The sequence below is a fragment of the Lynx canadensis genome, chromosome E1, assembly GCF_007474595.2.
Source record: "Lynx canadensis isolate LIC74 chromosome E1, mLynCan4.pri.v2, whole genome shotgun sequence".
Lineage (NCBI taxonomy): Eukaryota > Metazoa > Chordata > Mammalia > Carnivora > Felidae > Lynx > Lynx canadensis.
The window spans coordinates 59,059,239-59,079,997 of record NC_044316.2 but is presented as its reverse complement, the minus strand read 5'-3'; the positions used below and the strand labels follow the sequence as shown (position 1 = coordinate 59,079,997).

Sequence of the window (20,759 nt, the reverse complement as noted above, 5' to 3'; positions counted from 1 at the left end):
GTCGTTCAGGTACCTGGGCGCCAGGCATGGCATGACGTCGCACTTTGTCCCTTGGGGGTGGTGGCTGGGTCGGCTCCCCGCCCCACCTCTGCACTGTGAGTTGCTCGCGTCTATCTTTTACGGTCTGTTGCCAACACACGCTTAGTGTATGAGCGGCATTTGTGCTTCTGTATAATGCATTTTTATCGTTTACGTTATTTTTTAATGTTTATTTTGAGAGAGAAACAGAGCATGAGTGGGAGAGGAGCAGAGAGAGAGGGAGACACAGAATCCGAAGCAGCCTCCAGGCTCCGAGCTGTCAGCACAGAGCCTGTCGCGGGGCTCGAATCCGTGAGCAGTGAGATCATGACCTGAGCCAAAGTTGGACACTTAACCGGCTAAGGCAGCCAGGCACCCCAATTTTTATCGTTTAAGAAGTAAAATCCATAGTGGCATTAGAGGAAATAGTAAATCAAGGAAAAAAACTCAGGTGGCTGGGTGGCTCAGTCGGTTGAGCATCCCACTCTTGATTTCGGTTCAGGTCAGTATCCCGGGGTCGTGGGATCGAGCCCCACGTTGGGCTCCATGCTGAGTACAGACCCTGTTTGAGATTCTCTTTCTCCTTCTCACTGGCTTGTGCTCACGCCCCCCCCCCCACAAAAATAAAGACAAATAAATAATTTAAAAGGTTCTCTCTCCCTCTGCCCCTCCCCCCCACTCGCATATTCTCTCTCTCTCTAAAATAAAAAATTAAAATTTTAAAAATGAAGAAAGAGACTTCATCTGTGTCTCTCCATCCTTCCACAGATGACGTGGCAAGTGTGTGTCTCTTTAGAGTCCTTCCCTGAGTGCACTCTGTCTGCGAGTGCGTGTCTCCAACGTGTCCCCAAACACCTCCCCGCCCTTGCTCTGGGTCCCAGCTCTTGTGGGTGCTCCGGTCGTTGTGGGGCGTTCCCGCGTGACCTCTCGGGGGTGACTCTGTCCCGCCCTCCTCCGCACATGGAGCTTCCCCTCCCCCCCCCCCCATCTTGGAGTACCGGGTAGGTTTCTAGGCAGGAGTTCTCGGGTCCAGAGGGGTAGCCCTAACACCCCCTCGCCAGACCAGGTGCGAGCCGTCCTCCTAAGCCGCTCAGAAACTCGGGCTGCGGCCGTCCTAAGAAAGCCGCCTGCGTCAAGGTCTATTCTGGAAATCGGGTGCTTTGAACTTCTGGTTATGGAAGGTTCTGAGGCTCCCCGGAGAGGTGTTTCCCAGCCCACGAATGGGAACCGTGGTCAGCCCCTCCTGTGTGCCCAGCGCTGCTGGTGCGCGGGCCTTGGTTACACTGCGCGGCGTCCTTTCCTTCCTCTCGGGCTGCGTGTCCAGCGCCTGGAAGGGACAGTGGGTGGCACCGGGTGGCACGAGGGTGTGCGGGAGTGGGCGCCCCGGGGCTCCCGCTGCGCTCTGAAGCCATCAGCCGGTGTGCGGGGGGGGGCTGGGCTCTGGTGTCTGTGCTGCTACCACGTGGCGCTGTTCTCCGTCTCTCCCGCGGGTTGCTCTAAAGGAAGACGGAAGGATCTGCCGCTCACGTGTCGAGAAACGGAGTTCTCCGGTTTCCCTTCCCCGCCGGACGTGAGGCGCAGCCTGTGCCTTCCTGGCGTCTCACCGGTTTGGGTTTCCGGTTCCCAGTCACGTTGCCGAGCCGGGCGGTGCCGCGTCTGGAGCGCGGCTGGCGGCCTCGTCCTCGCCCTCGCCTGTCGGCGGCACAAGGCAGGGCCCTTTGAAGGCGTCCTGGCTGGAGCGCGGGGAGGAGATCAGTCCTTTCGAAACCTTTGTTTTTGTTTTCTTTCACCCAGCAGAAAGATGGCACCTTTACCGCTGGGGGTACATGCCCCCTCTGCGGTTTAAAGCGCTCACCCTCTCTGTCGTGTTTGGAACCATGGTCGGTGGAATCATGATCCCAAACGGTGAGTGTGGGGGGGAGGCTGCTCCGGGGCCCGATCTCCTGCCGGCCCTCTGCCTGTCCCCCGTCCTCCTGCGTCCCTGTGTTACATGTGGGGACCCCAGAGCCGTCCCTACCTGGAGTCTCATTCAACCAGGACACATCCCAGAGTCTCATGCCACCCTCCCTGGTGTCCTAGAACAGTCTAGACACTCTCAGTGAATCTTTGGCGCCCCAAGAAAAGCGTGGGACGAACGTCTCAGCGTCAGGGAACCACAAGCACACGCAGAAACCTGAGCACTTGAGCCCTGGGTGGACGGAGGTGCGGGGACGCGGGCCCGGTTTGTGAAAACGAGGGGCCACGGCAGCTCCTGTGCTCTTGACTCCCGGTTTTGATGACACATCACCAAGGGAGGACCTGAGCGGGGTCTGAGCTCTCAAACACATTCTCCCGGACACACAGAGCTTCCTGTCATCGGATACCCGGCGGGGCCTGCGTGCGCTCCCCCCAGGTAACCGGCCAGGCGTCCGCACTCCATGCGTCCTGGCTTCCACACGTCCGAGGACCCGTCCTGCTCCGTCTCTCGCCGAGCGAGGCAGGGGGGTGGTGATTTAAGATGAGCCATCCGAGAAGCCCCTGCTGGACGCCCACGTGCTCTGGGAGGAACCAGGGCGGTGCTCTCGGGGCTCGCTTTGGGCCGGACCCTACGGAGAGATGCCCGCTCCTGCCTCGCCAAGGCCCACACGGTCGAGGGAGGGAGCCGCATTGGTCCCATTTCACTGGCCAGGAACTGAGGTGCAGGCAGCATGGAGCTAGGCTGAGACTCCACAGCCGGGAAGGCATGGCCTCTTGGGCTCTGGTTCTCCTGCCCCCTGTAGCCTCGGACGGTGTCCCCTTCAGTGTGGCTGTGGGCACGGGAGGGGTGCCTCCGCTCCCACTCGTGTTCTGGAGGCGTGCGTGGAGGGGCCTCGTGGCAAGGGGCTTGCTCGTCTGGGCCTGCCGAGAGCTTTCATTCGGTCCCTTGCCGGAGCCGCTGGCCCTCACCCCTCCCTGTTGCTTCCTGTTCCCAGTGGAGACGATCCTGGGCCTCACGGGCGCCACGATGGGAAGCCTCATCTGCTTCATTTGTCCGGCTCTGATCCATAAGAAAATCCACAAGAACGCCCTTTCCTCCCAGGTGAGTGTGGCTCGGCCCCACGGGCTGGGTCTGGGCTCGGGGTGAGGCGGGGGGTCGTGCTGTCCCACGAGGGCTTCTCAGGAGGCGAGGTCCTTGGTCCGGATGGTGTAGGAGGCACAGGGTCAGGCCACACCGCTGCCATGCGGACGTGGGGAGGTTCCCGGGGGCCAGGTGTGTGTGTCGCGCACCAGCTTCCTCAGCCGAGCGCCGAATACCGGAGCTTTTGTGCAACCGTGTGTCTGGACGGTGAGTGGCGCTTCCGTGAGTGCGTGTGCGTTGCACGCTTCACACCCCTCCCCCAGCTCCCCCCTCCTCCCCCTCCCCCCCCCCGCCGCGGCACTGCCACTGCCTGGACCACGTGATGGGGTGCCCTCTGCCGCGTGGAGAAACTGTGACGACTGTGTGTGTGCCCGAGTGGGATAGACTTGCCTCTTGCCAACCTGGTAGGGGCTTGCTGAGTTCTTCCCCCCGGTGTGGTTTGGTGACTGTTTCAGGAGTACCGTGTACTATGCATACAGCAGAGCCCCTAATTCTCTGCGCACAGCCTGACCCTTGCTAAGTGAACCCAGCCACAGAGCCACCGTCCGTGGCAGGTTTAGAACATTCCAGCACTCGAAGGCTCCCTGGGGTGCCTCACAGTCTTTCCCCTCCAAAGGTTACTGCTCGTCTGTCTTCTGATCTCTTGGAAAAACTTCACCTGTCTTCGAGTTGGGGTAAATGGAGTCTAACAATGCGTGTTTGTGTACGTCTGGCCTCCTTACCCAAGCGTCACATCTGCGACCAGCTGTGTCGCCGCGGGGTTGGGCAGCTTGCCGTTTCTTGCTGCGTGACATCGCATGGTTCCCCCAGGGCAGACGGTGGGGCCCTCCACGAGACTCTTCTGTGATGTGCGTGCAGCACGTCGGTGATTCACTGAGGCAGGGGTAGCGGGTCCCGGGCTTACGTCCCCCCAGCTTCGGCAGCTTTTGCCAAACTTCTGCCGGTTTTCCAAAAGTGGTCTTCTGGCCCCACATTAGAATTCCAGTTGCTTCTGCATCTGCTGTCCTGGTCACAGATGCTAGTCCTTCCGAGGGCTGTGCGGTGGCACCTCGTGGGTTTTAATTTGCAGTTCCCATGGGGCGTCTGCGTGGCTCAGTCAGTTGAGTGACCAACTTTGGCTCAGGTCACGATCTCACGGTTTGTGAGTTCGAGCCCCGCATCAGGCTCTGTGCTGACAGATCGGAGCCTGGAGCCTGCTTCGGATTCTGTGCTTCCCTCTCTCTCTGCCCCAACCCACTCGCATTCTGTCTCTCTCTCTCTCAAAAATAAATAAACATTTAAAAAAATTAAAAAAAAAATTTGCAGTTCCCAGGTGACTAGTGGTGTTGAGCCCCCTCACATGGGCATGTCCACCGTGGGAGCCTCTGTGACTGCCTTTCACGTCTTGTCCCGTTTCAGCTAGTGGGTTGTTGGTCTTTCTTTTTATAAACCGTCCTTTTTTTTTAATTTTAAAAATTTAATTTAGTTTATTTATTTTAGAGAGAAAAAGAAAGAGTGGCACAAGGGACATAGGGGGAGAGAGAGAGAGAACCCCATGAAAGGCAGAGAGAGAGGGAGAGAGAGTGCAGAGCCGGAAGCAGGGCTCGAGCTCACGAACCGTGAGATCACGACCTGAGCCGAGGTTGGATGCTTAACCGACTGAGCCACCCAGGCGTGCTGTCTTTCTCTTAATGATTTTGTGGAAGTTCTTAGAAGATTCCGGATCTAAATCTTTTTTCAGAAATACCTAGTGCAGATGTTTTCGCTCTGGCGACCTTTCCACTTTCTTCGTGATACCTTTTGACCAACAGCTGTTCTTCATTTTAGTGTACTTCAGTTCGTCACCCTTCTTTTGCTGGGTGCTTTTTATGTGCTGTTTTAGAAACGTTTGCCCACTGCAGGGTCCTACGGATAGCCTCCCGGGTTAGACTCTGGAAGCTTTTATCATTCACATTCAGACGCACACTCTGTCTGGAACGGATGGGGAGGTAGGGTGAGGGCTTCTAGCCGATCGCATCTGTCCCCGCCACTGAGGTGGCCCTGCTATCACTGGTCACCTGTGCCCTCAGGGGACTGCTGGGGACGCTCTGGGGCTGGTCTGTCCGGCTCTCCTTGTGCTGGCGTGGCCCTGCTCCAGTGCGGGGGCTTTACAGTGAGTCTGCACGTCGGGCAACGGGAGCTCCCTTCCTTCGTTCTTCTGCAAGGGGGTCCCCGCTGTCTCCGGGTCAGCTTTCAGCCCCCTCCAGCACAGCCGTGTTGGGTTTGGATGGGGTTGCACCAAACCATAGATGCAAGAACCGCCCCCGCCCTTCACGGCCACAGCGTTTCCGCATTTTCGTTACGTCTTCTTTGCCCACGGTTTCTCTTCAGATTTCCAGACTTTGGGGGCTCCCGGTAACCTTTTGTACTACCGTTTTCAAGCACGATCCCCTTGTGGTCGGAGAACATACGCCGAAGAACTTGAATTTCAGCGCTTTGACGTTGTTGAGGCTGTTTTGTGTCCCAGCACGTGGTCTCCTCCAGTGGGTGCTCAGGGCCTGTGGGTGGTTAGACCGTTTACTAACTGCGATTTTCAGATCTTACGTGGTCAGTTAGGGGAAAGATAGGACAAGTCAGGCTGTAATTGTAGGTTTGTATCAGTCTTTGCTCTTTATCTTGAAGCTATGTTATTAGGAGCATATCGTTTTAGGCTGGTTGTTTCTTGTTAAAACTAACCCTTTTTGGGGCGTCTGGGTGGCTCAGTCAGTTGAGCAACGGCTTCAGCTCAGGTCACGATCTTGAGGTTTGTGAGTTTGAGCCCCGCGTCGGGCTCTCTGCTGTCAGTGCAGAGCCCGCTTGGGATCCTCTGTCCCCGCTCTCTGTCTCTGCCCTCCCCTGTTTGTGCTCTCAAAAATAAACAAACATTTAACATTTTTTTTTTTTAAACCCAACTAACCCTTTTTCCTGTGAAACGTCTCTTTTATCTTTGGGACTGCTTCTGTCCTTAAAGTTGGTCTTGTCTGATATAGCGTGACTAACTTGACTTTGCTTGGATTAATATTTACACAGTATAGTTTTCTATCCTTTTTTGATCTCTCTATGCTTTTTATATTTGTGGTATGTCTTAGATAACAGTATGTAGTTGGTTTTTGTAGTGTTGTTTTTATCCAGTTTGTTAATGAGTATTTAAGATTAAAAAAAAAAGGGTAAGATTTTTTTTTTTTAACATTTATTTATCTTTGAGAGACAGAGAGAGACAGAGTATGAGCAGGGGAGGGGCAGAGAGGAAGGGAGACACAGAATTCGAAGCAGGCGCCAGGCTCCAAGCTGTCAGCACAGAACCTGAGGCAGGGCTCGAACCTACAAACCATGAGATCATGACCTGAGCCGAAGTCGGATGCTTAACCGACTGAACTACTCAGGCCCCAAGATTTTTTTATAAGGAATATAATTACTGATTTGGGGGGGATTAAAACTTCCGTTTTACTCTTTGTTTTTTATTTGTCCTATCTGTTCTTTTTTTGTGTGTTTCTTTCTTGCTGACTTTTGGATAAGTCAGGCATTTTAAGTATTCGTCTTTTTTTTTTTAATTTTTTAATGTTTATTTTTTGAGAGGAGATGGAGTGTGAGCAGGGGAGGGCAGAGAGAGAGGGAGACACAGAATCCAGGGCAGGCTCCAGGCTCTGAGCTGTCAGCACAGAGCCCGATGCGGGGCCGAACCCCTGAACCACGAGATCATGACCTGAGCCAAAGTCGGACAATTAACCAACTGAGCCACCCAGGCGCCCCTTAAGTATTCACCTTTTATTTTCTCTTAGCTGGAGTTGCACATTTCTGTTCTAATGGTTATACAAGGCAGTTTAATATGGATCTTAGAGTTGGCTATAAATTATTTTTACCATTTCCGGATAAGACAAGTATCCCATGATATTTGCCTCTGTTTACCTCCCTTTAGCCTTTGGTGCTGTTGTTTTTGTGTATTTTAGTTTTAAAACTTCTTTTTTTATGTGTGTTTTAATTACGTATATATTTTAAACATCACAAGATACCGTTACTGTTTTAAGTTGTCAGTGTTATTTATATTGATCCTTTGCAGCCTCTTGGTTTTCTGTCACTTGGTCCTGTCTTCTGGTGTGCTTGGTAGTTTCTGTTTGAGAACTGGTAGAGATTCTGAAAGATGCTGCCTTCCAGCAGACAGAGGATGGGCAGGAGGCCTGTATTCGTTGAGGTGAGTCTGTTTGTGGTTTGCCTCACTCCTAGGGCACAGCCCTTCCAGGGTCTCAGTTCAACGCCGTCGCCCTCACACTGCTAAATTCTCTGCTTAGCTTTGATTTTCTTGGCAGGTGCTCCTTGCGCCTCTCTGCGTAGCTGGTAGCTGGCATGTGCCTTGGGGAGAACTGCACACGGGGTATGGGTGCCCCTCTCCAAGGATGGTGGCGCTTGAGTTCTGGATGCTGGAGCGCCCACACCCTTAGCCCCTGGTGCCCGCCTTGCATGTTGTGCCAGCTCCAGGCTGCTGCTCTCTTGCCTGGTGCTCAGTGCCACGGGTCGGGAGGAGCCGGGGCCTCTGTGCTGGCCTCCATCCTCACGGGCAGTCTCAGTGGCCCAGGTTGTCTGCCGCTATCTTCAACTCGGTGATTTTAGTGAGTTCTGGGAATTAACTAGCCCATGAACTGCCAGATGGCACAACGTTTTTTCCTTCAAGTCCCAGAGTTTTAGTCCCTCAGACTCTTGTAAGGGAAAAAAAGTCATTGCTAGAAAGGCCCACCTCTCAGTATGATTTTAAAAATTCTTTTCCTCGGTTCTAGGTACTGTCATGACTTCATTTTTTTCCCCTTTGAACCTTGATCATCTGTGTCTTATTTGGGGCAAGAAGCAAAGCCGACTCATTAGACTGTCGCTCTGTCCCCGACGTGCCATGTTACTGCTCCCACGTATATAGATGCTTGCGTGTGCATGGGCCTCACGTGGACTTACATTCAAAGGTACCGCTGGTGGTGGGTGCCTGCGTGGCTCAGTCAGTTAAGCCTCCCACTTCGGCTCAGGTCATGATCTCGCGGTCTGTGAGTTTCGAGCCCCACGTCGGGCTCTGTGCTGACAGCTCGGAGCCTGGAGCCTGCTTCGGATTCTGTGTCTCCTTCTCTTTCTGCCCTTCCGCCTCTCATGTGCACGCGCACTCTCTCTCTCTATCTCTCAAAAATAATAAACATTAAAAAGTTTTAAAAAACAAAAAAAAGTACCTCTGGCCTGCCTGTCGTGCAGCCGTCCACGCTGCTTGCTGCCATGGCCCGTGGTAGCGCAGGGGCCCCCTGCACTGTGACGCATCGTTCTGGAGACTTTTTTTAAAATTTGGATCCAACTATTTTTTAAGGCGTATTATTTTTAGTAATCCTATACCCAGTGTGGGCCTTGAACTCAACACCCTGAGATCAAGAGCCACATGCCCACCCCCTGGCCTCCTGACTGAGCCAGCTAGGCACCCTGCCCTGGAAACGTTTAGTTCTGATCTCTTGTCCTCACTCTTATTAATGACATTTCTGGGTGTGCTCGCCTGTGCATTTTCCATATGAATGTTAGAATTAGCCGATCTGACTCTTAACAAAACTAAATCCAGCTTTTTGGTTTTCGGTCGAGTTGGAATTCACTGAAACTGTAGGTTAATTTGGAAAGTGCCATCTTTCCGCTATAGCTGATCTGCAGTGTGTACGGAGCAGCCTTCCTGGGCGTCACTAGGGTGTGGTGTCCTGTCCGCCTCTCCCAGGCTGTCCCGTGCGTGCGTCTGCGCCACCGGGATCTCCTTTTCTGCAAAAGCTCTTCTCCCTGCTTGTGTGTAGGGGCCTGTCTCCTTCACAGGTCAGCTCCTTACCACCGTACGGGGTCTCTGATAATCTCACCTCCTCCTTTCCAGGGGTTACGACTTCTCTTTCCTCGTGTGCGTGTCCTGCCCCTCTGGGCCGAGGTGCTGGCAGTGGGAGGTGCTGGCAGTGGGAGGTGCTGGCAGTGGGAGGTGCTGGCAGTGGGAGGAGTGGCAGTAGGGAGGGCTGGGCAGTGGGAGGAGTGGCAGTGGGAGGGCTGGCAGTGGGAGGGGCCTCCTCGCTCAGCGGGGACAGCTCCTGGTCTTTAACCGGTGAGCCTGGTGCTGGCTGTGGCTTCGTGCATGGAGAATTCCTACATTCACACACCTCTGCACATACACCTACATAAACACACACGGAACGTGGCAGAGAGCCCCCCTCTCTGTGCCTGCTTTACTGTGTTTTTTTAAATTTTTTTAACATCTATATATTTAGTTATTTTTTGAGAGAGAAAGAGAGAGCAAGCAGGGGAGGGGCACAGAGAGAGGGAGACAGAATCCCAAGCAGGCTCCAGGCTCTGGGCTGTCAGCCCAGAGCCTGATGTGCTGCTTGAACCCACGAACTGTGAGATCGTGATAAATTGTTTTTAATGTTTATTTATTTATTTTTGAGAGAGAGAGAGAGAGAGCGAGCCAGCAAGGTAGGGGGAGGGTATGTTTTTTAAATCTAGAGAGCACATTGAATTGTATTAACCATTTGTGGAGAAGGTGGTTAAGGTTTCTCCCTCTGACTTAGTGCCCTGGTGAGTTGTATCACAAGTCAGTTCTGGAGTGGACCATCTGACCGTGGCCTACCTTTCACCTGCTGCTGCCTTTTGTTTGCGTTCTATTTCCAAACACGTAGCGTTCACATGTTGAGGGAAAACATCTCCCAAGGGACACACTTGGAAATGTGGCTGGAGGTCGGTGCGCGTAGACCTGGGGCCCTGGGGGCACCTGCTTGGCTCCCGCCTCCTTTCTGTCCCAGGAGCTCCAGGTGCTGCGCCTGTCAAAGGCACAGACTGGGCATCAGGCCCAGGGTCCGCTCTCCCCCAGCCCACCTGAGTGCTCCTTGACACAACAGTGCTTGTCCCTGGACACCGGCCTGGACAGGAGCTGGACTGGGGTGCGTGGGTGATGGGTGTGTCGGGGCGGGTACTGCAGAAAGTCCCAAAAGAAGGAGTGTCCCTGAGAAAACATTCTGGAAGGAGGAGCAAGGACTGTGCAAACACATGAGCCCTTAGTGAATCGAAAAGGAACATTATCTGCCATAGTGCGTTCATTCTTTATCTTGAGAATCAGAGACTACATTAGAGTGTCTGTCCTGTCCTGACCTAGGTGGAGGGTTCTGGAATTGGCGCGCTGCGTCCTGGAAGCCAAGCAGGGGCTCAGGAGCCATGGGAGGGGCCCCCGGAAGAGAGCAGAGGTTCTGCGGGCGCCCAGGGCACGGCCTGTGCAGCTCACCGGTGCAGCCGTTTCTCCGGGCGACCCAGCGGGCAGCAGCTGACCCAGGCAGGGCCAGAAGGTTGGCTCTGTGCTCCTGGGAAGGGCGCGAGTGAGTCAATGCACACCGAGTCTTGGATTCCAGTGAGTCACCCCCACGTTGCCTGCTGACCTCGACCGGGAGCCCCGACACTGGAGACCCTCCGGCTGGGATCTGTGGGCTGGGGCCGGAAGTGCCCATCAGACACTGGTCATGCTGACCCAGAGACCAGAACCAGGGCGTGTGGCGCAGGCTGGCCCGAGCCCGTCTCCAGGTGTGTGTTCATCGTTGAGGTGCAGAATTTGAGCTTGTGTGTTGTTCACATAGGCTTCCGTGTGCGAAGCGAAAGGGAACCTTTTCCGTGCCCCTGGGTGCCTTTCTCTCTGAGTCTGGGACCTCAGCAGATCTGGAGGTTACAGGTCACGGCTTGAGGGGTGCTCCGTGACATCATGTCACGTGTGGCCCCCAGGCCACGCCCCTGGTGTTGCCAAGCCTGGGCCAAGCCCTCAGAATGTCTTTTTTTTTTTTTTTTTTTTTTTTTTTAATTTTTCTTTAATGTTTGTTTATTTTGAAAGGGAGAGACAGAGTGCGAGTTGGGAGGGGCAGGAGAGATGGGGGAGGTACAGAATCCAAAGCAGGCTCCAGGTCTCTGAGCTGTCAGCACAGAGCCGGATGCGGGGCTCAAACTCACAAACAGTGAGATCAGACCTGAGCTGAAGTCAAATGCTTAACCAACTGAGCCACCCAGGCGCCCCAAGCACCTCCGAATGTATTGTGTGTCTGTCTCCTCCCTGGTGGTCCGGCAGGGGGGACTGGTGAAGTCAGAAGGCGGCCCACTGGGCACACTCGTGAGCCTTATCCTGTTGGATGCACACAGGGCTAGACCCGGAAGGGGCTGGGCTTGGGGCTTCCGGGCTGAGGCTGAGGCTGGAGCTCCAGGGACTGGAACTCCCTACCTCCCATCTTAGCCGTGCACCCCTACACCGCTGCTCCCTGTCCTCTCCGCTCCTGGCCCGGATGGCACAGAGCTCGGCTTCCTTCCTCCAGGAGCAGGGCCCCTTATCTGGGACTGTTAGAGCACCCGCCATCATTCCTGTTTGCACATTCCGTATCCAGCCTCCAAAGGCCCCGGGAGCCCTGGGCCTCGTAGAAGCTCCAGGCTGTGCTCGTGGGCGTGTGGTCAGCACGTACTTGTCATGGCTGCCTGGGGGGACTTGGGCGGCACCTGTGCCCTTTCCCAGTGCCCGCCCACCTGGGGCGCCCGGCACCGTCGTGTGGCCGTTGTCCTGCTCCTTCCTTGGCTCCGGCCGACTCTTGCCTCCAACGTCCTGCTCGCAGATGGCTGTCTGGTCACCATGTGAGCCATCACCCTGTGGACCAAAACTTGCCTGGTGTCCGGTGTGGTCCCCCAGTGTCCTCACTGGCACCCGTGTGCCATTAATCTCGCAGCTTCCCCGAAGCGGGAGCGGCTCTGACTTCCCTGCCCTGGGGCTTCTGTGGGCCTGTGGTGTTTCTCCAGAGGAAAGGTGAGGGTAGAGAGCTGAGATGTTGTGGCTCCTCACAGAGCCTCTGGTCGGGTCCCGCGGGTTGCTCACGCTGGGGGACAGCAGGTCGGCTGGCGAGTGCCCCGCAGGGCCCGGGGCTGGCGTGCAAACCAGGTGTAGGAGACGGGTGGGGTCTTGGTGAAGGAGGCGCAGTGACTGCCACTGGGTGGGGAGCGTGGGTGGAGCTTTGGGCCATGTCCGACGAGGGGGGGACTTGGGACGTCCAGGCTGGTGGCCGGGGCAGGCGTCTGCTTGGGACCAGTGGAGCTGAGCTTGTTCTCTGAACCTCTTGGTCCCATGCAGGCCCTCCTTTATAAAGCAACCTTAAGTTGTCACCTGTCAGTCTTCTTTGGGAAGCTCGGCTGTCTCCCGGTACTGGGGAGTTGACGTGTTTTTATTTTTTATTTTTATTTTTATTTTTATGTTTTGGTTTTTATCTTTTTCAATAAAAATTTTTTTTAATTTTTTTTTAAGTTTTTTTATTTATTCATTTTGAGAGAGACAGAGTGAGCAGGGGAGGGAGGGAGAGAGAGGGAGAGAGGAGAGTCCCAAGCAGGCTCTGCACCATCAGCGCAGAGCCCGACGTGGGGCTCGAACTCACGAAACCATGAGATCGTGACCTGAGCAGAAGTGGGAAACTTAATCGACTGAGCCACCCAGGCGCCCATGTTTTTTATCTTGTGTGGGGTATTTTTCTTTTAAGCCTAGAAAGCAGAGTGTTACAGTAAGTCCTTCAGAGTCACGGGGGGAAATGACTTTGGTCATCTCTGGACACCATCTTTGCTCCACGAATCTTACCGTCCTGGAAAGATGTCGTGTGCTAAAGCTGAGCATGCTCAAGCAGGGTGTGAGCATACTTGGCGGGGTCGGGGGGGGGTGGGGAGGTCACGGTCCAGGCCCTCTTGACCCCAGTCTGCAGATGGCTTCTCCTGCCTCCCAGGTCTTGCACGTACCTCGGGTAGCCCACTGCACCTGACTGTGGCAGGTGGGTGGGGGGTCGCTTCTGGGGGGCTCTGGGAATCCATAGGCCCCCCCCCCCCCCCCCGAGCCACAGCCGACCCCGGAAGCATGGCCTGCACTTGGCCTGTGTGAGCGCCGAACCAGCAGGGTGTCTGGAGCGGCGGGGCAGAGGTGGACCTGTCCTGGAGGCTCTCCCGTCGCTCTCGCCCACCTTGTGAGTGGGGGCCTTTCCTCCTGAGACCCGCCCCTTCTCCAGCTGTGTTGGACCCAGAAAGGCTCACTGGTTATTCTGAACGGATACATTTTAGAGTCGACGGACGTGCCCTTCAGAAAAAGGTATTGAGTTCTGAGGCTCAGAGTGCGTGCAGGTGAGTGGCAGGCTCTCCCTGGCTCCTGGGGCAGGTCGCCCCGCGGGCTCCTCCCCTGCGGACATCTGCAGGGACCAGAGTTCCTGCTCCCCAGGGAGAGCCTGGTGGGCCGGGCGCAGGCAGGGCAGAAATAGCAGCATCCACTGCTGTGGCGGCACAAATAACGCAGCGTTGGTCCGACGTGTGCGCGTCTTAAAATAGCTGCAGGAGGAGACGGCCTTATATAATGTGGGGTTTGTCGTACTGAATTACTGAGGGCAGTGTCTGTGATGAGCCGCGGCTCCTTCACGGGAGGGACGGGGTCGGGGACGAGGCCCCCCCGGCGGTCAGCAGCGCCTCCAGCACCGCTCCCTGGGCGGCCCCGATGGCACCCTCCTCTGAAGAGGTCACGGAGCCGCCGCTCCATGGCTTTCTCTCCTTCTGTGCCAGCGGCCCTGGGCTCGTCCAGCTCAGTGGGTGACGCTGGAGGCGGACGATCGCACCCGGGCTGTGCGGAGCCAGGCCCCCAGGGGCCTGGGCCCTCTGCAAGGTCGTTGGGTGACGGGTGGGAGGCGCAGGGGCCCCCTTCGAGTCGGTGACGGGGCCTGACCTCTGCAGCCACAGGTGCACGGGTCCGGCTTGGGGGTCGGCTGTCTGCAGGCCGCCCTCCAGCTGCCCTCACGCGGCCCCCAGCCCGCCCTCCCCCCACCGCCAACATGGCTCAAGCCGGTTTCGCTGACGATTCGGTCCGCGTTCACCAGTTAGGAGGCCACCGTCTCCCAGCGGCCGGCGTGAGTGGCCGGCAGGCTGGCGGGACCATGGCCCGTGTGCCCTGTGCTCCCCAGCCCCTCTTGCTGTGTGCTGTGCCCACTCGCCCCCATCCTCCCCTGCGCAGGGGCAGGGCCCTGCAGGAACTGCCTGACCCCTTTTGCTCTTGGGTCTTTGTCTCGTCCAGGTGGTGCTCTGGGTTGGCCTGGGCATCCTGGTGGTCAGCACACACACTACCCTGTCCGTGAGCGAGGAGGCCCCTGTGGACTTGGCCGAGGAAGCCCCGGCCGGCCGGCTGGAAGAGGCCGAGGGCATCATAAAGGCAGAGGCAGCCCGGCTCCCAGGTAGGCAGCTCCCAGGTGCGCGGCTCCCAGGGGCGCACACGGCCCCGCAGCCTCCTCGGGGCACCCTGGCGGCATCACCTCAGGGTCGTGGTGTGCAGAAGGCGCTTCCAGGTTGTCTCACCTGCCCCTATCCTGTTGGGGTGATAAGTGGGGCAGGGGGCCTCCAGGGCAGGTACGGCCACCTGCTTGCCAGGGGACAGATGGCAGATGGTGGGCAGCAGACAGCAGGGTTGAAGATCTCCTTGCCCACCATTCGGTGCGCCCAACAGGTAAGCGGATGAGTGGGTGTTACCACATTTGCTTGCTCTTGTGTGAGTTTGTAGGGTTCGAGCCAGGTTTTGCCTGGACAAAGTCAGCAACAGACCTTGGCTTTGTTTGATGTTCCGCATTGCTCTCGGCACTCCCGCCTCCGCCCCGACGTCGATGGGTGATGACCCACGCGGCCTGCTACATCCGCTGCCGGCCCTCGGAAGGCCCGCTGGGCTGTGGCTCTGTCACCCCACCTGTGGCCGTGCCCGTGGGGTGCAGGGTGGTTTCTGAGCGTGACTTTCCAGGGTACAGAAGGGGATCCATTGTGTACGGAGTCGGTTGGAAGAGAAGAGGTTTCTTTGAGCCTGTGGGACCTCCTCCGTGCTGGGCCCTCACCCCCAGCGGTGGCCCTGCGGGGCGTCAGGCTGGGCACTGGCGGGCTGTGCTTCTGTGGTAGCGTTCACTCTGGGGGCTCCTGCTCTGACGACAGTTGTATGCATCTGCGCTAGCAGTGCGCCTGTGCGTGTCTGACTCCCTCCCCTGCAAAGAGACCCCCCACTTGGATTGATATTTGCCAGGCTGCCTGCCAGGCTTACCCCTTGGGAGGAGGCCCCCTAGGGGAGGCTGTTTGCTCGTGGGTTTCAGGTGTCTGTTGACGCCGATAGCTAAGGAGTGCCTGCCCTAGGTGGGCGCCCCGGTCTCCCCACCTACCGTGACTGATAAAAGAGAAGGTCCCAAAGGGCTGGTGAGAGAATTGCCAGCAGTTGAAGGCACACGGCCCTTGGATGTGTTGCCGTGTCTGTCTCTGGCCTTGAGAGCCCCTGCTGCGTCAGTGCAGCCCACAGACTCCCCTACGGGAGTGAACAGTCCGTCCTGCGGCTCAGAGGAGCCGGCTCTGCTCTCTTCTGCCTTCTTGGGGTGGCGAGGGCCGGCAGAAAGATTCCCCTTCTGGGATCCCTGCGGAGAGGACCCTGAGAATGGCAGCGTTTGCCAGGGAAACAATCAGGGTGGTCGGAAGCTGCCTGAGCGTCCCACCCTGAGTTGCATGGGTTGGGCAGTTTGGATGGAGAAAGTCCACTTGAAGAGGGAAGTGGGTGGCCTGCACCTGCCACGCTGACAGTCCGCCGGGTCTCTCGCCGCCAGGCATCTTGTGTGCTTTGGGATGATCCTGGCAGAACTGGACTCGGGTGTCCCCATCTCAGCCAGCTGTGGGTTTTCCAGCATCCGTCAGCACCTGGCTGCCTGTCCCCGTGGCCGCCGTAGTCCACGGCCCGTGTCAGCAGCTGCGTTCCTGTCATGGAGGCGGGCTGTGGGCCCTTGGCTCACCTGGAGCCTGCCGAGGGCACATCTGGTTTCCATTTCTTCCACGAGGCTGTAACGAAACACATGGCCCCCTTGGAACCACATGCCGTTTGTTTTTTAGCTCGTTCTCCGGTTTTTCTCGCCCCGGCCTCCCCTGTAATTGATGGGTTGCCTTGTTGAAGCAGAGCTGGGACCGCGGGGGCCTGCCCGTCCGTGTGCACACCCTGTCGGACTTCTGCCCGTCAGCCGGAGTGGGGTTTTATTGGTCTCTTTGATGTTGGAGAGGCCAGAATGGTGCTGGCTTTCCTTAGAGCCCAAGCGGGCCCCGGGACAGATGATGGGCGGTCCTGCCCTGCTGGGGACGCACGTAACCGGCACCCATGGCCGGGCACCCCTGGGGAGCAGAGCCCGGACGCGCAGAGTGTGGCAAAGAGCAAGTGTGGAGGAACGAGGTTGCTGATTCCCGTGAGGCAATTATCTGTTAAAAAGGCTAATTAGGCCATTTATCTCCTCTATCTGATGGCACCCTAGAGGGTCTGGCTGGGCAGGTCGGGTTCTGTAACTTGTTGGCTCCCTCCTTTGAATGCGCCACGTCCCCTCTCCTCTTTCCCCTCCCAGCGTTCCCTCCCCGCCCCGCGTCCCCACTGTGTATGTGTCAGAGCCCCCTTGGCCCACACTGTCCCCGCCAGCGCCCTGCGGGGGCACGGCTGGCTTCTGCTCTGTGGGGGAGGAACAAGAAGGGCCAGGACGGGCCCTGCGGGTGTTGGGCCGGAGCACGGGCCACACGGTGGCCGTGCCTGTGGACTCAGGCAGCAGAGGGTGACCGCCGGCCCGAGTGGCAGCTCGCCACTGGCCCCCTCGCCCCCACACCTCTCGCCCGAGGACTCGCCCCTGCACACAGGGCGCGAAAGCGCGTGCACTCTGTGACAGATGCCAGTGCGTGTGAGGGGGACGTGGCTCCACACGCGTCCGCCTTCTCTTAGCAGGGGTGGCGGGGCCCCACCTCGGCTCTCCCGGGTCCCGGCCGCTGTGCTGCCCCAATGGTTTCTGCCTGCGGCGGGACACGGCAGTGTGCAGTGAGATAACTCCGCCAGCTCCGCTGTGCGGGTTCAGGGGGGACCCGTGGGCAGGGAGGGCACTGCCCCGGTGTGCGGCCCTGAGCGACCTGGACCTGCCCTCGGAGTCCCCCCTCCAGCTGCTCTCCCGGGAGAACCGGGCCCATGGTGGTTCTTGCACCCTTGGGGAAGGCGGGAGAAGGCCGTCATCGCGACGCGGTCAAGTCCAGGACAGTGCGGTTCAGACAGAAGCGCTTGCTAAGCCGCTCACAGCAACGTCCAGGCAGGTGTTTCCAAGGCGCGCTGGAAACCGGTCACCAGAAAGTTCCTAAAAGCGGGGCCCGGCTTCCTCAAGCACCGTCAGGCAGCTGCTCCTGCTTTATGAGTACGTGGTCCTGGGGCCCTGTGCGTGTCCTGAATCGGGGTTCCCCTCCAGTTGACAGGGGACCCGTGTCTGTGGACTCGGGCGTGGTTGGAAAGGTCCCGTTACTTTGGTGCTTGATGGTCTGAGGTGATTGCCTTCTCATCCTGACCACTGAGTGCCCGGAGAGAGGCCTGTGATGCCGGTGATCAGCCAGCGTGTACCCCGACTCAGAACTGCGGGTTCTGGAGGGGAGAGCCAACAAGGAGGCACCCCCAGTCCCTGGTCCTCAAGTGCAGACTTCCTGGGAGCAGGGGGCAGGGCTGCTCTGGGGGCTGGGCCCCCCCAGACTGCGTCCCCGATTCCAAACACAGAGCCCGGGCACAGTTCCGGGAGCTCCTGGCGTCCAGCTCACTGAGCCAGAATCACGGACTCGATGCCTATGCTGGACGCTGGAAAGGGAAGTCTGACGAGTAACCGTCCTGTCGGCCTGTCTTGGGGCGCTCCCAGCCCGCAGCACAGTCAGGAGGGTGCGCGGGTCCCTGCCACCAGGCGGCGCAGTTCTAAGTGTGGCACAAGGCCCCTGAGAACCAGCCCGCCCCCGCCCCGGGCAGCATGAGGCACAGACACGGGATTTTCCTGGGTCGTCAGTGGTCGCTGGTAACCGGGAGCCACGACCCTGAGGCTGAGTGACGGGGTCGCTGGAGGAGCCAAGGTGCCTCTCTGCTCACTGGGCCATTTCCTGTGTGCGGGCCCCAGCAGACTGGTGAGCACGGGCTGCTTTTCAGTCACTGATTCCGAGGGTTGTGTTGCTGCGCCAGGAGGCGTGGCTGACAAGCTGTGCCCTACGAAGAGCCCCGTTCTAGGTGAGGAAGGACTGGTTGTTGCTGTTGGACAGTGATGCCGGGGGTCAGGCCAGCAGCTGGGGGGGGGGGTGCCCACACAGGGCTCCCCTCGGCCCAGACCACGCCAGGCCCTCCCCGCTCTCGTGGCGGACTCCCCTCGTTCCCTGCTGAGACAGGACCACGCACAGGCCGCTCGGTCCCGTGCTAGCACGGCGGTTTTCTCTGCTTCCTTGTTTTTTCCTTCCTCTCCTGGCCTTTTTTCTTAGCTCTGTAATCCACTGGTCAGACACCTTGATTTATTGGCGGTTCCTGTTGGAGCCGGGGGCCCCGGGAGGGGTTAATTGTGTGCCGGCGACCAGAACATTTTCACCTGCCCAGGCGACTTCACAAGCTTACTGTTATCAGCCACTGGGTTAAACTGTAGAGTTCGGAGTCTTCTTCCTGCCGGCTCGCCCCCGCCACCTGGCAGGGCCCCAGTTTGGTGAGGGCGCTATCCCAAGTTGTCGTGTGAGCGTGCCTCCCCTGCCTGGCACACTGGGTCGGCCTGGGTAATTTCCTTGGGGAGAGGCCGGGCCCCGTCTGAACAGGACTGCTGTGACCCCAGCCTCCCCGCCTCGCCTCCCCCCAGCCCTGCTGAGGCCAGCGGCACTGCTGCCCGCAGAGGACGAGTTGGGAAGCAGAGGGTGACATGGCGGGTTTTTGGGGTTTTTTTGAAGTTTCTTTTCCCAGGGTGTTTAGTTTCTGCCACATTGCCTAACGTTTTCAGTGGAGACCGTTTCCTAAGAGGCTCCGTTTTGTCCCCGGCGTGTGGGCCCCACGGTTGCTGTGCAGGGGGGCTGTGGCTCAGGACGGCTGTGTGGGGGCAGGCCGCGGCGCTCAGGCCGGGCCGGGGTGCCGCTTCCCAGGCTCTGCTGCTTGCCCTCGTCTTCCTTGGACGCTAATTTTCACCGTCTGCAGTACGACCGTTGACAGATGGCACATCGGCCTCCCTAAGCATCTCCCGTTTCCGTGCTGGCCTGCAGCAAGGGCTTGAGTTAGGGCAGGGTGGTGGTTCCGGAGAAAGGGGGACCCTGGGCCGATGCCGGTGAAGCGCGGGCTCGTGCTGCCATCTGGTGGTGACGGCCAGCGTTACGTGGAGTGTTGCTCTCCTGCACCCAGTTAGGTGTAATTGCATCTTGACCTATTTTTGTTACGAATTCGCGTGAAAAATGATGGCTTTCTGTGCTACTTAGCTGCTAACGAAGGAGCAGGAGAAAGATAACTGCTGAGGCTCTGCCATTCGGCCAGGAAATGTGATTACAATCCAGGGAAAACCGCCCGTGTTCCCGTGCCGATTGGCGGTGTGGCCATGTGGAAACCCTGCTCAATTAGCTGCGCCGTGCTTACAGGCCAGAACCCGCTGGTGGACGTGGCCGAGGACGGCCGAGACAAGCCGAAGCTGCCGAATAACAAAGAGGAGACGGAGCAGGCCCAGATCAAGGGCCCTGTGAACGTGCCCCAGAGGGAGGATGCCAAGAACAAACAGGAGGAGGTGCAGCTGGACCGCCCCGGCCAAGGTGGGGTGCGCGCCGGCAGGGTGGGGGAGGGGCCCGCCTCCGTTCTGGTCCTTTCGGCCTCCTTCCTTCTTTGATCCAGCTGGCTGTTCCTCCCCTGGCCACAGCAGCCGGGCCCCTTCTGTAGTTTTCCAGGAGGAATATCAGCGCTTGGACAGAAGTCCGATCCGTAAAAGGTGGCGCTTGCCAGCCCGTGTGCACCGTCGGGCACTAGAACTCACTCCCCACCCCCACCCCCACCCCCACCCCCAGGATGGAGACCACCCTCCTCCGCCTGCTCCTCGACACACCCGTTTCCTTATAGGCGCTGTGCTCCCGATGGGCGAGGCCCACCGCCACGAGCCCCCCGTCCCTCATGACAAGGTGGTGGTGGACGAGGGGGAGGACCAAGAAGAAGCAGAGGAGAAGGAGCGTCCGTCCAAGCACCTGGATGAAAAGGCTGTGGGCGGCAAGGCTCAGATGGCACCACCTCTGCCAGATTCAGAAAGAGAGAGACCCAGACAGGACCCGGGCTTGGAGGCAGCAGGTGGTCTCCCCAGAGAGCCCCAGAAGGTTCCAGAAGAAAATGGCCAGCCAGCCGTCGAGCCTGTGAAGGAGGACCGGGGGCCAGGAGACAGGGGTCTGCATCCGGGGCCCCAGGCCGTGCTCCCCGAGGGGCAGGACGCCCCGGCGGCGGGCGCAGGGGAGCGAGCAGGCGGGATCCCGCTGCCAGGCCGGGCCTGCAGGGGCGGCGGGCGAGCTGGCAGAGAAGAGTCAGCCCGGTGGGTGTCAGTGGGCTTGTCTCGGCAGACTCCTCTCCCTCGAGAGGCTCCCGTGCTGTGGGCCCCGCTGGGGGGAGGGGGGCTGGGGCAGGGCCGTGGGGACTGATTGTCGTCACTGTAGTCCCTACTCTCTTGCTCGGCTCCCGAGACCGGCATGTCAGTAAGTGAGCGTAGCGGCCCCTTCAGCAGCTGTTGGGGAACCTGGGAGTCTGGTGGCTTGACAGCTACCGTGGTATCTGTCACACAGTTGTCTGCCGGACCACTAAATGTCAGGTGCCGCG

General features: G+C 58.3%; 1 protein-coding gene across 1 annotated transcript in view; it reads left to right on the top strand.

Moving 5' to 3' along the window:
• The window catches only part of SLC38A10 (solute carrier family 38 member 10), a 45,252-nt gene that overhangs the window by 18,224 nt on the left and 6,269 nt on the right, over positions 1 to 20,759 (top strand). Inside the window, 7 exon segments of the mRNA XM_030296558.1 lie at positions 1,813 to 1,834; positions 1,837 to 1,923; positions 2,970 to 3,076; positions 14,196 to 14,352; positions 19,553 to 19,720; positions 20,022 to 20,437; positions 20,439 to 20,478. Coding sequence (XP_030152418.1) covers positions 1,813 to 1,834; positions 1,837 to 1,923; positions 2,970 to 3,076; positions 14,196 to 14,352; positions 19,553 to 19,720; positions 20,022 to 20,437; positions 20,439 to 20,478 — 997 coding nt within the window.